We start from the raw sequence: 16,492 nt of genomic DNA on the forward strand, positions 1-16,492 counted from the left end.
CTCTTTGCTTTTCTGACACCAGTGCCACAAGTTTATCTTATTTTACTTCATTTCATTTTGGCTTAGGGACTTGCATCGTTTCATGAATCTTGAACGTGTGTGGATAGAGTGGTTAGTGTGGTTCCCCCTTGAACATATGAATGTTTATGAGCTCGAAGCATGCTTTTTGGTGCCGTATGTTTCATGTAAGAATGAATTTAAAGCGTGAAGTATCTCTCGAGGAGGCTGTTCTTGAGAGAGTTTGTGTTTCTCCGTCAGTACACGCCCATCACCAGGCGGAAGGCTTGACCCCCCAGAGTAGTTGTTGTGTGGGAACGAAAGTGTGTGAGTGGTCCCTAAGCCTTTCGGGGTTGTGGTACCATACTTTCATTTCACAGCACTTTATTTATTTTATTTTATTTTTTAATCACAGTTTGCATTCAGTATAATTTTATATGAGTTTCAGGTGTATGCATAGTGGTTAGACAATTATGTACTTTGCAAAGTTGTCCCCCCAATATTCCCATCACCCCCCGGCACCACACATAGTTATTACAGTATTATTGACTATATTCCCCCTGTTGTACTTTACATCCCCGTGACTATTTTGCAACTACCAGTCTGTACTCCTCAATCCCTTCAGCTTCTTCACCCAGCTCCCAAGCATCCCTCCCCACTGCCCCCAGCCCGGCAATCATCGGTCTGTTTTCTGTGTCTACGAGTCTGTTTCAAAATGTTCGTTCACTTATTTCGTTCTTTAGATTCCATATGTAAGTGAAATCATATGGTATTTGTTTTTCTCTGTCTGACTTAATTCACTTAGCATAATACCTTCTTGGTTATTCATGTTGTCACAAATGGCACAAGATTTCATTCTTTTTTATGGTTGAGTAATATTCCATTGTGTTTATGTACCACAGCTTTTTTATCCACTTGTCTATTGATGGGCACTTGGGTTGCTTCCATGTCTTGGCTCCTGTATATAATACTCCAATAATGGGTGCATATGTTCTTTCTACTGTTTTGGGTTTCTTTTCATATATTCATGGAAGTGGAATCACTGGGTCATAAGGAAGTTCCATTTTTAATTTTCTGGGTAACTCCACACTGGTTTCCACAGTGGCTGCACCGGTCTGCATTCCCACCAAGAGTGTACGAGGGTTCTCCTTTCTCCACGTCCTCGCCAGCCGTTGATGTTTGTTGACTTATTAATGATGGCCAGTATCATCATTACACCTGACAGGTGTGAGGTGGTATCTCACTGTGATTTTAATTTGCATTTGTCTGATAGTTACTGATGTTGTGCATCTTTTCATATGTGTATTGGTCATGGTACTTTCTTGACTCTCTTTGAAGCTACCTTGTGTTAAATTAAGGTAGACAAATAGAACAAGCAGGAAAACTGGGGACATTTGTTAAGATGATTATGAATATTCCATTTTGTAGTTAATAAATTTGGATTGATCATTCCCTTGACATTTGTGGTTTTCACAAATTGTCCAATTTGGGTGCATATAGTTTCCTTAATAGCTTATTGTCATGCTTTTGTAAGAAGAACAAGAGAAGTGTTTCTCTCTTCCGCAGTGCTGCTGGACGTGACCCCTTGGGGAAGAGCGGTGCTTTGGTTTCCACACTGCACAGGGCCGTGTCCTGCGCTGTGTCCTCTAAGCCTGTGGTCTCATTGCTTCCCAAGGACAACCACCAGTCTCCCCTTCGGAGTGGACTGGAGGCCTCTCTGGGAAGAGCTCCAGTTCCAGACCTTAGCTTTCCGAGTGCCCAGGGACTGCGGTAACACTCAGAATATAGTTTAAAAAGTTATAATTCGTACTTTTCTTTTACTAGGTAAAAAAGCTCCCGTCTTATTCAGTAGAGAAATGATCGAGTCGATGAAGGAAGGCTCCGTCGTTGTGGATTTAGCTGCTGAGGCCGGCGGCAACTTTGAGACCACGAGGCCAGGGGAACTGTATGTTCATAAGGTCCGGTGCTGCTGCTGTGATTCGGGTGAAACGGCTTGTGCCTTGAAGTGTTTGGAGAAACTGAAGCCTGAAATAAAACACTAAAAATAAAGATACAGGCATATTTAAGGCTCCTTTTGGACTATGTATTTGTTTGTACATGCATATATTTATAAAGATGTAGAATTTCTAAACTTGCCCTTGCCTGTGACTGGGACTTGTTCTAGAAAGAGTGTGAGCCTTCGGCTACAGAACTTTCTGATGGCGTTTGTCTTTGTTTAGGGCATTACGCACATAGGCTACACGGACCTTCCCAGCCGAATGGCCACGCAGGCCAGCACCCTGTATTCCAACAACATCACCAAGCTTCTCAAGGCCATCAGCCCTGACAAAGATAACTTTTATTTTGAAGTGAAAGATGACTTTGACTTTGGTACAATGGGCCATGTCATTAGAGGCACTGTGGTGATGAAGGTAAGCAAAGAGCTCTGGTCCTTCCTGAGTTTTCACTGTAGGTTTTAGGTTTCTGCTCATGGGAGAGTCCTGTTTGGGAATTGAGATCTAGTCTAATAGAGTATTGTTATGTTGGATTTATGCCAATAAAAATTGTTTAAAAATGCAGAATGATTTAAGTATTGCAAATATATATATATATATATATATATGACTCACATAACCTAAAATATGCATTACTTTTGAAAAACAAAACAAAAAATCAGAATTGAAAAAAGTAAAAATGAAATGTTTCACAAATCTATCTGCTTTTAAGGGTTTGCTCTGTATTCTTCCATGCGTGTTTTATGCACACACAAATTACACATCTATGCCTGTGTGTAATAACAGTGTTGTATATTTATGTGCACGTGCATTAATGCAGTATGTATTTATATAAAATAAGCTATGCATTATTAGAATTTGTTTAAAATTATGTTTAAAAGAACATTTTATCCCCCCCATTGTATATTTTTGAAATATTGGATTGACTTACAAAATACTGTTTTTCTGATTTCCGTTAGGATGGCAAAGTGATTTTCCCTGCTCCCACACCCAAAAATATTCCTCAAGGTGCGCCAGTGAAGCCCAAGACAGTGGCTGAACTAGAAGCCGAAAAAGCGGCGTCTGTAACTCCCTTCAGGAGAACGATGACCACAGCTTCCGCCTACACAGCAGGTGCGGGCCCCACTCATCCGACTTAGCCGTGATTTTTTGAATTTAGAAAGCGATGTATTCTTTGTCAAAACTGTTAAGTGAAATACTTGCACCCATCTGTGGATTCCATTCGGAATCGGGCCTGTGGGCAGCAGTTTTTCCTGCGCGTGTTGTTTGCCCCGCCCCCTTTGGAAGTGGAGATTGTGTGGATTCGCTGCCCCGGGAGGTAGGAGGCATTGTGCTCAACACGGCAATGAGTGTGTGCAAAAGAAGGTACAAGCTAATACTTTCCTTTTATAAAAACACCTTAAACGTAATTGTTAATATTTTTATCTGCGTTGGGTAGAGTGAGTAATGATGTCCATCAGATTGTGTTGATGTTGGGTGTGTAGAAATGTGGTTGCTAGTGTGTGTGTGTGTGTGTGTGCATGTGTGTTTGTTTGGTGGTTTGTCGAACCTCAGTTGTGATCGCCTGCACAGCTGGGACAGACTAGGGCCCCGCTGCTTCGGTGGAACGCAGGCGCCGAAACAGGCACGGCCTCCGGACGACTGCCCAGCACTCTGACCTGTTAGCCTGGTAAAAAACCCCAGTTCTTAAATGCTTATCTTTTTCTTTATAATTTAATGTCAGTTCTTTGCTTTTAAATCCATCTTTGTGAAAACACTAAAGAATTACTGTCGTGTAAGGACAGATACTCATTCTGGCTATGAATTGTTGAGTCTGACATAGGGATATTTGATATTGTATTGGTTTCTCTCCCATAGAATGAATTAGAAATGTTTAGACCTGCTTAGAGCCAAAACAAAAACCAAACAAAAGCAAACTATACAGAATTAAGGACCAGCACCAGCGGAGAGAATTCTTGTAGCCTCAGCATTCTCCTCACTCCCCCGTGAGGCCAGCTGTTGTAAAGCTAAGTACGTAACTAACTCTCCTTGAATAAAGAGCAAGTCTCAGCAAAATGACCAGCAACTCTCTGGTGGTGAACATTGTGAATAAATGGGGCAGTGTCCCTACTTGCACTTACTGGTTAAACAAAAGAAGCCATACTTTTGCAGCGTACATGGAGAGTATTATCGGAAGCATTGCAAGTTGCCATCTGTCTTCGAGATTCATGAGGAAACACAGAGAGGCACGCACGATGATTTGTTTTTCTGGGTTTCTCTTATGTTGGTGAAGGCAAAGTTATTGCATTTTCATAGATGTGACAGCAGCATATTCCAGTGTGTGAGAGGATGGCCTTAGGTTTGTTTTGTTTTACCGTGAACTTCCTCCTTTGTAATAAAAACGAGCATTTTTCTTGTCCATGTGTTGAGGAATCTAGTTGAATAGTGTGCTTCAAGGAATTTGATCTTCTTTTTTCCTCTTTTTCCTCTGCTTTTCTCTTCCTTTTCCTGTCTTATACAGACTATAGAAATAGCACAATTTTAATAGCACCTTATTAGCACCTTATTACATGTATATTCTAGTTCCTTAAGTAGGTGATAGGAGTACCTTCAGCCACGTGATTTCTCCTTTTTCCAGAGGAGAACAAAGAGGTTTAATGATTGTACAGGTGAGGACACGGTAGCACAGCGAAATTAAGTAACTTGCCTGAGATCACACAGCTGGCAAGCAGTCGGGTCGGGCTTTGGAGCAGGCAGTCTGGCTTAAGAAAAGGTGTCCTTAACCGGAGCCCTGCACAGCTTCTCTCATGACAGACTGGGACCTGACACACAATTCCATCCACCTCTCCCTCCGGATGGTTAACAGGCCCTGCATTAGAAATCTTACGGGTGTGGGAAAATAGAAATCAAAACTACAGTTTTATTGAATGATTGAAGGTAAAATTACTGTGCAATCTGTGCCACTGATAAAGAAATAGTTCACATCAGGGGAGAAAAGTACCTCATTCTGGAAAAGTAAATTCTGGCTCCCTGGTCACCCCTTGTCCTTCTGTGTCGCCCGACCACGAGGTAGCCCTTTCCTCTCTTCTGGAACTGCTGTCCCTGTATTTGCTGGCCGGAGAGGCGATAATTAAAGATGCATGTTCAGAGCTGACTGTATTCTGCACATTCTTAATTTAATTTGTATCCCCCCGCCTTTCCTTCGGACACTCCTGTTTGCTGACTTGGTGCTGAGGTGGGAGCCGATTGCCCCAGCCAGCAGTCCGACCCAGATTCGGGGGCAGTTACAAAACTCTGTCCCGGGTGGGTGGAAGCCATATGTTCTGGGGAGGTGCAGGAGGAAATGAAGTCCTTCCTACTCTTCAAATCCCTCTTCCTCAGCCAGATCTGAAGGGACATAAAACTGGCCTCACACAAGTCCTCTCACATGGAGGTGGTGTCCGCCCTAGGGAGAAAGAGCTCCATTAGGTCCTCTGTAGGCCTGTCGTTTTGGGATAAAGACACTTGTACGAACACACGTGGCACTATCTTCGGGGGAACTTGAACCAGGGAAGGGAACGAGCCACAGGAGGGAAAATGTGCAAACCGTTATTAAGGCAACTCCTGGATTCGAATAGATCTGTACAATTTATTTTATTCTGGGGCCTGATGGAACACGAAGTTGGGTTTTGTTCACAGAGCCTTTCACCTTGGCTCCGCCCCCTTTCCCAGTCAGGAAAGGTCTCCACACTCTGCTCACTGCTGTCAAGGGCACGAACTTGCAAAGCCCTGACGGTGCCACATTTGTTTCTGTGTCGGGGGGTATGTGTGCTTCTCACGGGCCACGGACACCTGGCTGTCAGTTCACCTCTGCCCTCTCCTTCTCCAGGACTCACGGGGATCCTGGGCTTGGGCCTCGCAGCTCCCAATTTGGCCTTCTCCCAGATGGTGACCACCTTTGGCTTGGCTGGCATCGTGGGCTACCACACCGTCTGGGGAGTGACCCCTGCCCTCCACTCACCGCTGATGTCTGTGACCAATGCAATCTCAGGTTTGTTCCTCGCCTTCCCTCGTCCCAGCGTTTCGTGGGTTACAGAGCGCTCACCATGAGGTTTCCGGAGTCTGTGTTACGGAGGCACATGAGGCTGTGTGTGCACCTTGTGTGGCTTGGCACCTGGGTGTGTGCTTGGTGACTTGGGCCCCCACAGGGCCTAGGGGGGTGCCTCCATTTCAGGCAGTGCAGGCCGCTGTTACTGCTTTCAGTTGTGATTTCCTTCAAAGAAAGGATTCCTCCGATAGCATTTGGAACCCTGGGTTTCCTAGGATCACAGCTGCTGTGTCATCCTTTTGGGGCCTTAGATTCAGCTAAGCCTTCCGTGGAGCCAGTGTACTGTGGGCCACCAGGCCCCAAGCTCAAGAAGTTGATGGGACACAGCGGCCTGCAGGGCAGCCCCTGGCGTCTCTCTTGGTGTGAGTGCTCACAGAGGCCCGTCCACACCGCTGCCCTGGAGCTGTTCCCTTCGGCCCCCAGTGAAGGCTCAGTTCAGAGGAATGAGACCCAGTGCGTACAGACAGGGGAGCTGCCCTACTGGAAGCGTCCTGGCCCCAGGGGGCCTCTCTTATAACCTTGTCGCAGGCAGAGCTTTCCGGATCTCCGCAGGGATGATGTCTGATTCCAAGAAGAACTGTCCTCGGGAAAGCCCTGCACCATGGCTTCCGCAGCGCAGATTCCAGTTCAGGGATGGTTCCTTCCAGTTCTGATGCAATTTTTCCTCCAGGGGCCCTTCTTCCCATAAGCCGTGTGGCTTAATAGCCCTATTGATTTATGTCTTTGTCAGGGGAACAGAGATAAAAAAGATAAGGGGAGGTCAAGATTTTATGCAAAAGGAGGAGTTTTGTTAACTCTTTGCCTGGAGAGTTTTTCAGTGGGAATGGTGTGTGAGAACTTTATGCTTTATGAATCGGTGCATGTGGGTCCCATCCCCTGTGGCGTTTGACTGGTGGCGTCACCATAACCCTTGACCACATCGCTGCTTTCTCCGCAGGGCTGACTGCAGTTGGTGGGTTGGCACTGATGGGAGGACACTTGTACCCCTCCACGACCTCGCAGGGCCTCGCTGCTCTTGCTACATTCATATCCTCGGTCAACATTGCAGGTACGATGCCGGTGCAAGAAGCTGCGGCGCTGTTTTGGGTGGAGACATGAGAAACAAATAGAATTATGATGATAAAATAGACATTCCGAGGTTAAGAATTTGTGCCTGGAAAAAATGTTTCACTAAGACCATAAATGTTCTCTATGAGGGGAAATTAGTTTATTTTGCCTGTCTGTAATTTTTAGGAACTCTTGATAAAGCCCTCAGTACCCCTCAAAATACACAGAATGATGTCTTGCTGCAAGTTAGCTGGCGAGTTATTACTGCATAGTTTGGTGCTCTGTTGATGAAGCATTATCACCATAGCATCTCTAAATGAGTGTAGTTTGAGATAAAACTTTAGCCTTTTGCCTTAGCCTGGCTTGTGTTTGTTTCTAAAATCTGAAAGCCCAGCACATAAATTTGTGCATGAAACTCATCTGATGCTATTTTGTAGCTAAAGATTCTTAAACGGGTCCAAGAAACTTGGTGCTGGTTGGCGTGGTCCTTTTTCTTTTTACCTTTCATTATAGGGTTTATCAGCCAGGATAACCTGTTGGAAAATAAATCCTGGCCTTTAATGGTTTGCATTCCTAAGCTGTTTGAAAGGCTGTTTACTTGTAGTCATGCGGAAATAGTTGGTTCTGCACCAATAGCAAATCTAGGGGATCTTTTCCTCCTTCAATGGAACAGGCTTGAGCAATAAAACAAGTCCTAATGTTGATGGTCTAAAATGTTACTCAAAAGGATGTTTATCTATAGATGATAAAGATGTGCTTAAAACTGAAAAATTATAGCACTTTAAGAAATCATGTTGCTCAATACGATGACCTTTGTGTTTTCTATTTACTTTGCTAAGGTGGCTTTCTCGTGACTCAGAGAATGCTGGACATGTTTAAGCGCCCCACGGATCCCCCCGAATACAATTACCTGTATCTGCTCCCCGCTGGGACCTTTGTGGGAGGATATCTGGCCGCCCTCTCCAGTGGCTATAACATTGAACAAGTAAGAGACTCTTCAGAAAGTTTAGTTTGGGCCACTGCCTGTTCCCCTTCCGTGGAGCGACGTAACAGCGCCATCACCAGGGTTCAAACTCTGTCGAGCACACACAGCAGCAGCTCTAGACCCATCTCCCTCAAAGACGACATTTCCATCCCCGGAGCATCAGGGCCCTGGACTCTGGAGACAGGTTTCCCCGGGAACCGGATGCACAGACCTGGTGGGCCTGTTTGTCCCATGTTTTTCCCCATCTTAGAGGGAATGAGGAAGTTGTTAGCAGCCTCTTTATGCGCCTGGCTGGGTTACTGCAGGGATACAAGGAAATGATCAGTAACAAATTTGGAAAACGTCTGTTACTAAGTGCTCTTAGTCCGTTTCTTCCTGCCCCCCCGGCCCCAATTTCAGTACATCATCTCTTATTAAGAGATGTTATGCCAATTAAGTTTAAAAAGGTAGTTTAAAAACACATGCTCCAAAGAAAAACAAATAATCAAGTTGAACTTTGAAAGGTCTAAATATAATTATAATATTCCACTTTGAACTGAGCATTTTCCACTCCTTCGCCATGACCAGCACCAGACCACAGCGTCCCTGACAGGGGAAAAATCAAGTCTCCTGTGACGCCTCCCATTTCCAACACACGGCGTTTGTTGAATGAACAAAATCTCTTCTGACAACATTTGGAGCCGTGAGTCAGAGAGAGGCACGTCTGGCCCAGATTTGCTATTTGCTGGTCATCCGACCTCGGAAGCATGATGTAACCTCTTTAAACTTTGGTTTTCTCACTTGTGAAGGGAGGCCAACGATCCTCTCCTCCCTCGGGTCTCGGGGACTGAGTTGCAGCATTCGGGATGCGTGTGGCCTGGTCCCTGGCACTTAGGGCATTAGTGGCTGCTTCCTTTGTGGCATTGGGTCAGATCCCATAACAACAGAATTTAAACTTAGGTGCTTTTCTATGTCTTGTGCGTTCGATCAAATCCGGAAGAAACCAATGCACACAGATGGCATCATTGCCAGTACAATGTATTTAGTATTCCCGATGGATAGGAGAATATACTGAAGTTGTAAAAGAAGAGCTCCTGTTGGCCTCTCTGTGGTCTGAATTTAAAACTGTCTTTGGAGAACCCTGCTTCCTCAAGAGAGGTCCTTCCTGTGTTAGTACACCGAAGGTTCTGATCGCCTCTGTCTCTCTCTCTCCCTCCCTCCCTTTTCCTTTGGGAAGATCATGTACCTGGGCTCAGGCCTGTGCTGTGTCGGCGCCCTGGCCGGCCTTTCCACCCAGGGAACTGCTCGTCTTGGCAATGCCTTGGGCATGATCGGTGTGGCTGGAGGCCTGGCAGCCACGCTGGGAGGCCTGAACCCGACCCCCGAATTGTTGGCCCAGATGTCCGGAGCGATGGCTTTGGGCGGCACCATGGGTAAGCACTCGTGGGCTTCTGCCTCTGCCTGAACCCAGGCCCACTTCTTAGGCTGCTTTTAACTCTACCAAAGTACTTGCTCAATTAAATGTCTTAAAGTGTTTGTGTTTGAATGAGAATTATACCAACTGTGATGACTTTTCACCAAAATAAAATAAATTATGTTAGAAACAGAGGTAATAATGCTGCAATAATTTTCTAGTTGATAGGTTTTTTTTTTTAAATCTTGGTTCTCAAGGTCTTCCTGTTTATTGTATCTGTGGGGTAGAAATACTGGGTTCACCTCTCCGCAACTCCAGGCTTCACGACCATGTTGGTGGCTTGAATTTGGCCATGGTGGTTGTATTTACACATCTGGGCTTCTTTATTGTTTCGTTGATTGTCCAGACCTTAGAAAGCGATGGAGGAAATGTTAACAGTGCCATTTAAACCAGAAAGTGTGCCATGTCTGTAGCCACTATGTCGTGAACAGCACAAGAAACTGAGCCAGTGTCCCTCAGGTGTTTGCAGACTGGGGCCAGACTCAGCGAAGTCGTCACTCACGTGGCTGACAGTGAGTGAAGTTCTCACACGTGTCTTGTTTCGTTTTCGTGTTACTTCTTACTGCCGACAAAATTGTTAATCCAACTTCACCTGGAACCACACTCGTTCATCAGCAAACATGAGATTGGCTGTGATACCCGAGGTTGGCCAACACCAACAAAAGCATTCTGTGAACATCAGTTGGCCATACAGAATTTACAATGAAGAGTACCGTATATTTCATAGTCACTTGGAAACCGTGTGCTGCATACCTCTCTATCCGTGAAAGGTCGAGTGTGTGTCTACACACATGGGTGTTTTTGCCCAAGGAGCGGCTGGTTAAATACCGCCCACTGTTCTCTGGACCCTTTTACCGTGGCTGTACCCAGAAAGGCGCTCGCAGGAAGACCTGCTGTGCTGTGGTCCAGGCAGGAAAACCTTCGGGTGTGAACTTAGCCCTTTTACATTACCTAGCTGGAGGTGTGAAACTCCTCCAGTGTCTCCTGATTCGGACATTTCTACCCAGATGTGTGCACTTCACTGACTTTGGACCTGGCTCCTGTCCACCCACCTGAAAACCTAGGCCTCCTTCGTATCTGGCAGTTTCCTGTGGGCAGGGCCTGGCTCATTCATGCCATGGGGAGAATTTAAGGGGGTTTGATCGTGTGAGGTTGCGCTTGTCCAGGGTGCATGTAGAGGCTGGGAAGGGAAGGGGCTCTTTGGAGCTGGGCCTTGCTTGGGTGTGTTGAAGAAAACCTGCTCTTTGAAGGGGTGGATGTGACTGGTATCCTTAGCACCTGTCCAGCCCCTCTAGCGTGTCTTTAGCCCATGCTAGGAAGCAGATAATTAGAGGTGACGAGGATGGAAATTTTTAAGTGCGGTCTTTATTGTGGTTATGTCCCAAGGGCCTGTCCAGTTTTAACTCCTCTTTGACCTGCATTTCCCGACAGGACTGACAATCGCCAAACGCATCCAGATTTCCGACTTACCTCAGTTAGTGGCTGCTTTCCACAGCTTGGTGGGCTTGGCGGCCGTGCTGACCTGCATAGCCGAGTACATTGTGGAGTATCCACATTTTGCCACGGACGCGACAGCGAACCTCACCAAGATCGTGGCCTACCTCGGGACCTACATCGGTGGGGTCACGTTCAGTGGGTCTCTCATTGCCTATGGAAAATTGCAGGGTAAGTGAGTCCACACAGGAGAAGGCTGAATAGCTACTGTTTAGGGTGAGGGGGTTAGAGGTCCATTTCGATGTCAGAAAATAGCTTAACAGTAGAACCTGTTAGTTGAGGACTTTGAGTAGCACTCAGAGTAGATGGGCTTTTTTTTCTCTCCATAACGGTGGCTTCCCATCCTCAGTACAAATCTCATTGCTTAGAAGCTTGTTTGTCTGCGCACGGGTGGGGGAGGAAACGGCACAGGCTTTTGCCCAGAGGGGCTGAGTGATGTTTGAGGATATTGGTGTGTGTGGACCAAACAACATCTTCCTAATCCTTGGTTTCCAGAACAGAGGGAAGCTTATTGAATAAGTTCATGTGATTAGTACATGGTACTTCTCTTAAAAACAAACACACGTTTTAGGGCTCTAGTTTGGCAACTTCTGCGACGGCTGAAACCAAGCATGAGAGTAGAAGCAGAGAAAAAAACCCCACCCAGGATGCTTTCAGGGTTTCCACGAAAAAAAACGAGTGTCTAGAAAAGCTAGTTTGTGATTTAAAAAATCTCGTCTTGCCTCTCCGTCATCAAGTCACTAAATTTAAGGGGGCAACTTCCATGAAAGTTAAACATTGTAAAAAGAACTTTGAGCCTACAACGTCTTATGCTTTGTCTTTAGACACAGCTAGCAAGCCAGCGTCTTCTCACCTGGGCTCAGTTAATAGCATCAGAAATGCTTATGCGCTAGGACTTTCTTGTGACGTTTTAAATAAATAAGACATTTAACTTCCTTGTCGGTCTGGCCCTATGGGAAAAAGGGGCCTTTCGCGACTCCGTGACCAGAGTGAACCAACTGCCCCGTGGTCACGCGGGAACGGCGGAGCCGGGGCGCTCCGTTCCGTTGCCTGCAGTTACCTGCTCCCTGTAGGAGCGCTGCCCTCCCACTGCGGCTCCCGGTGGTCCGGAGCGATATGTGGACGCCACGTTTTAACTCCAACGTCACGTTTTGGAAGTTTTGGGTTAGGTGACCTGCACTCGTGTGGGAGGGGTTCTGACTGCGTGTGTGCTCGGCTCTAGGGATCCTGAACTCCGCGCCCCTGCTGCTCCCCGGGAGGCACATGCTGAACGCCGGCCTGCTGGCCACCAGTGTGGGCGGGATCATCCCGTTCATGCTGGACCCCAGCTTCACCACCGGCATCCTCTGCCTGGGCTCTGTGTCGGCGCTCTCCTCCGTCATGGTAAGTAAGGGTCAGGGATGGGAAGGCCCACCAGGCGTACTTAGCCGGGAGCTGGCGGTAGTTTGTAAGATTAGAGTCCTGTCCTATTTCTCTTGCTTCAATTGATTCCCGACAGAATCAATATGTTTTAAAATGATGTTGGGTGTTTGTTTTTAGAATCTGGAAAGTAGAGGAAAGTGTAAGAAGAAAATCAGTTTTTCTACTTAATCGTTCTTTTTGAAGTTGTCACGTGACATCTTTGTTGCTTTGGGGTCATTTCACTGGGTCAGTGTGTTTTAAAAGGCCAAGCAATTCATTCATATTTATTGAATTGAGAGAGAGGAAGAGGTGTCACTTGGCTGTTCCACTTACTGATGCACTCACCGCTGGACTCTCCTGTGTGCCGTGCCCAGGGATCGAACCTGCTCCCTTGGTGTGTCGGGATGATGCTCTAACCAGCTGAGCTACCCAGCCAGGCCAAAAAGCCAAGCGCTTCCATCCCATTCACCCCGTGCCTGCTGTGTGACAGGCCTGCAGAGCAGCTTCTGCAGTGAGAGTAGGCTGCTCCCTGCCCACTGGTCGCTCTCACACTCATTGGCAGCTATGGTGCCAAGTCAAAGAATTCTGTAAAAGGAAAGGTATTTAATAAGCTACTCAGTGAGGGAGTTCAGTGAAGCCTCTCATGACAGGTCTGTCCTCCTCTTCCTCTCCGGTTTTCCCACTGAGGACGTTGATACATACAGTGTTCTTCAGTTGTCTGTATTTACCATGTACCATTTTACCAGTGCGTGATGCTGTGGCGTGCCGCTCTGTGTTAGTCATGGATGGCGTCACGTTCATCTGGTCTAGTGGGTGCTTTGTAAACAGGGTTTATGTTTTCAGTATTTTAAATAATTTAGTGTTACAGATATAGAGCAACTGCTTATCAAATACTGGCTGCATGGTTCAGAAACACAAGATTTAGTGTTAAAATGATACTGATTTTTATGTAATTCTAAAAGTTTGGCCATGATTTTAACACAGAACACCTTTAGAACACTGAAAAGTAATTTAAAATTCTATCTTTCTATGACTACTGATGATCTAGTTTATTCTGACTTACCTAGCACTGACTTGTTTTATTTTAAATAAAACAAAAATAGTTTTGATGTTTTTTTAAGTAATAGGGCAGAAGAAGTAAAAAATTTCCTCCGTCAAAACTGTAGCATTGAAATGTGACACTTCAAGGAGTGTTAGCTTTGAGAGGAGGTGAATTCAATATTTAAAAGATACCTAATGAATCTATGAGACTGTCTGAGTAAGATAAAACATTTCATGGACTAATAATTGGCTTTGACTTCAGTAAGTAATACAAGAATACATCTATATCCTAAGAAACTCAGGACATGTAGGAGTATGTGGAATACAAAGCAGAAATCTTTCTCTCCGCCAACCCTGTTCCTTTGTGGTTTAGTGATTTTGGGTCACATCATGGACTTCGTGAAAGATAGACTTTAGGTCCTGTCGTATTCCTCCAAAGAGTATTGATTATTGCTGTTTTAGGTTATTGCAGGCACCTCACCAGGCTGGGCCCAGATTTCAAAATCTGGCTCCCCTATGGTAGGGGCAGCTGCAATCTTGTAAAAAAGTTTTCAACCAAAGTTGACACTCGCTATTATTTTGTATTAGTTTCAGGTGTACCGCATCATCGTTAGGAAGTCAGACTTTGCGAAGTGTTTCCCATGATATTTCCAGTATCCCCTGGCACCACACATAGTTATTACAATATCGTTGACTGTATTCCCTGGGCTGTAGTTTCCATCCCAACCATCTGTCATTATTTTATCCTTAACAGGATTGCGTGGAGTCTGCCCACATGTGCCTAGTTCAGGAGTCAGCCAGAGCTTTGGGTGGAGTTTATGCCCAGAATCTCGGGCTTTTTTTTATAACCTCCTCCTTTGAAGAATTTACTTTCTCAATTTCCAACGGCCTTAGCCACCCTGACCATACCTCTGGATCTTCAGTCTAGTGAGACTGTGGGCTTATATTTTGTTTTTGCTGTCGCACTTGGCACCAACAAGGACCTGCCCGGAGGCAAACGCCACAAAAGCTGGGATACTCCCTCAGTACACTTGCTTGTTTCCAGACCCCGGTCCGGGTCCCGCCTGCTTCCATCACTGCCTGTTGGGGACTTCGGGACTTTTTGTGGGGAGGTGGCTCCAGGTGTACATTTGTTCCATCTGTGGGAGAGTTGGCTGGGTAGGGGGCACCTGGTCATTACCAGCCGAGAAACGAGTATGTAAACATAGTAACTGGAGAACTGGAATGGTTAAGAATCAAGATGCTCCGTGTCGGAGGCATTATTTTTTGTTTCCTGAAGTCTGAGCTGTGCTTGCCTTTCTCCCCAGGGCGTGACTCTGACGGCCGCCATTGGGGGTGCGGACATGCCTGTGGTCATCACGGTGCTGAACAGCTACTCCGGCTGGGCCCTGTGTGCCGAGGGCTTCTTGCTCAACAACAACCTGCTGACCATCGTGGGCGCGCTCATCGGCTCCTCCGGCGCCATCCTGTCCTACATCATGTGTGTGGTAAGGGACACACTCCGGGTGGACACGGGCTTGCTCTGCAGGCAAGGATGGGCCGGCTGGTTGCTCCACGGGCAGCAGCGGGGACTGTCTCCCTTTATATTCTCTTCAGCCCAGGTACCAAAGGGTAGCATTTGAATAAGTTTGCTAGGCTGCTTTTAAAGGACTCCAGTGTAGACCATCAGGAAAATTAAATACGAACAAAAATCTTTTCACTTTCTCTGAGATAAACACTTAAGGTTTTGGTTTATTTCTTTCTACTGTATTTTTTTTTTTTTGGTATATTACATACCTGTGTATTTACTTGTCTGATCATAAGGGACACTTTTACATTTATTTTTTAATCTTATGAACTATATATTCTTGACATTTTCTTTTCATTAAAATGCTTTTTAAAGTATTATTTTGAAGGACTTTATCCTAATCCGTCACATGGATGTACAAAATATATTTAATCCTTCCTAACCCCATACCTGTTAAGTTGTTTGGTTGCTATTTCTCTCTGTGTGTAAGTACATCTTTGGCACTTCAGATTTTTGCCTGACAATCAGGCTGTGGACAGGAAGTGCGTGCTCATTTCCGGGGCTCTCTCTGCTCATGGCCGAGTGGTTTCCGGAAAGCTTGGGGCAGTCTGCACTCCCACGGGCCGTCTGTGGGAGTGGCCTCCTGGAGTTTTGTGGTCAGCATGATTTTTCTTAAAAAGAAAAGGAAAAATGAACGAGACCAATACTCTCTAGCTTCCTTTTTAAAAATTCTCTTCTTGATGGCCAGCAGATATCCTGCAAATAATTAAAGGTTCAACTAGAAACCTTTCTCTAATTATAGATATTATTATCTAAATACTAGTTTTGAACAACTGCAAGTTCAGGCATGAAGCTGAGTGAAATCAGCATGTGAACTTTACACTTATTAATGATGCAGAGAAGAATGCTTATCCCGCCTCCATTTTTTATTGCATTATTGAAAAAACTCCTATCTTACAAGTGAGAATTTCTCTTATACTTTAATTGAAAAGCTCATTGTAAATTGAATGCTGGATTTATCCTTTTTTATTAAGAAATTAGTTCTCTTTGATCATGTTATAAAAAAGGATTTGATAGCCAAAGTTCAAAATCAATTAAGAGGTTTTAAAATCATATCCCTCACGTTGTTCAGGGAATTTTGGAAAGGTGGAGGTTGTGTGTCTCCTATTTGAGAATGTCAGTCTTTAGGCTTTAAAATGTGTATGATGAAGAAAACATTCATTTAGTTGTATTGGAATAGTTTTCTCTCAAAACGAACCTTTAACCCTTCCTTGGTTTGACTTGGCTTCACTTGGTGAATTTGAGTGACCAGCAGGGGGCAGCAGATTTTCGTTAATGCAGTTACGCAAAATACTGATTTAAAATTAAATGGGAGGATTTAAGTTTTAATATGGCTAGTGGCACTCTGGCATGGGGAGAGAAGGGGAGGACTTGTACCTAAATCTTGGAGTGGCATCATGGGTACCTATTTACCTTTCTTCTTTTTTTCTTGAATGGTTTTCTTTAT

General features: G+C 45.3%; 1 protein-coding gene across 5 annotated transcripts in view; it reads left to right on the forward strand.

The window, feature by feature from the left end:
- The window catches only part of NNT (nicotinamide nucleotide transhydrogenase), a 77,889-nt gene that overhangs the window by 34,027 nt on the left and 27,370 nt on the right, over positions 1-16,492 (forward strand). For all 5 annotated transcript variants that reach the window (XM_037038522.1, XM_037038523.1, XM_037038519.1 and 2 more), the window contains exons 8-17: positions 1,822-1,955; positions 2,217-2,408; positions 2,951-3,104; positions 5,839-6,000; positions 6,995-7,105; positions 7,944-8,089; positions 9,306-9,501; positions 10,974-11,207; positions 12,259-12,419; positions 14,786-14,965. In XM_037038522.1, the coding sequence (XP_036894417.1) occupies positions 1,822-1,955; positions 2,217-2,408; positions 2,951-3,104; positions 5,839-6,000; positions 6,995-7,105; positions 7,944-8,089; positions 9,306-9,501; positions 10,974-11,207; positions 12,259-12,419; positions 14,786-14,965 (1,670 nt within the window). The remainder of the gene's footprint in view (positions 1-1,821; positions 1,956-2,216; positions 2,409-2,950; positions 3,105-5,838; positions 6,001-6,994; positions 7,106-7,943; positions 8,090-9,305; positions 9,502-10,973; positions 11,208-12,258; positions 12,420-14,785; positions 14,966-16,492) is intronic.

The sequence above is a fragment of the Sturnira hondurensis genome, unplaced genomic scaffold, assembly GCF_014824575.4.
Source record: "Sturnira hondurensis isolate 20B ecotype Veracruz unplaced genomic scaffold, ASM1482457v3 Scaffold0024400, whole genome shotgun sequence".
Classification (NCBI taxonomy): domain Eukaryota; kingdom Metazoa; phylum Chordata; class Mammalia; order Chiroptera; family Phyllostomidae; genus Sturnira; species Sturnira hondurensis.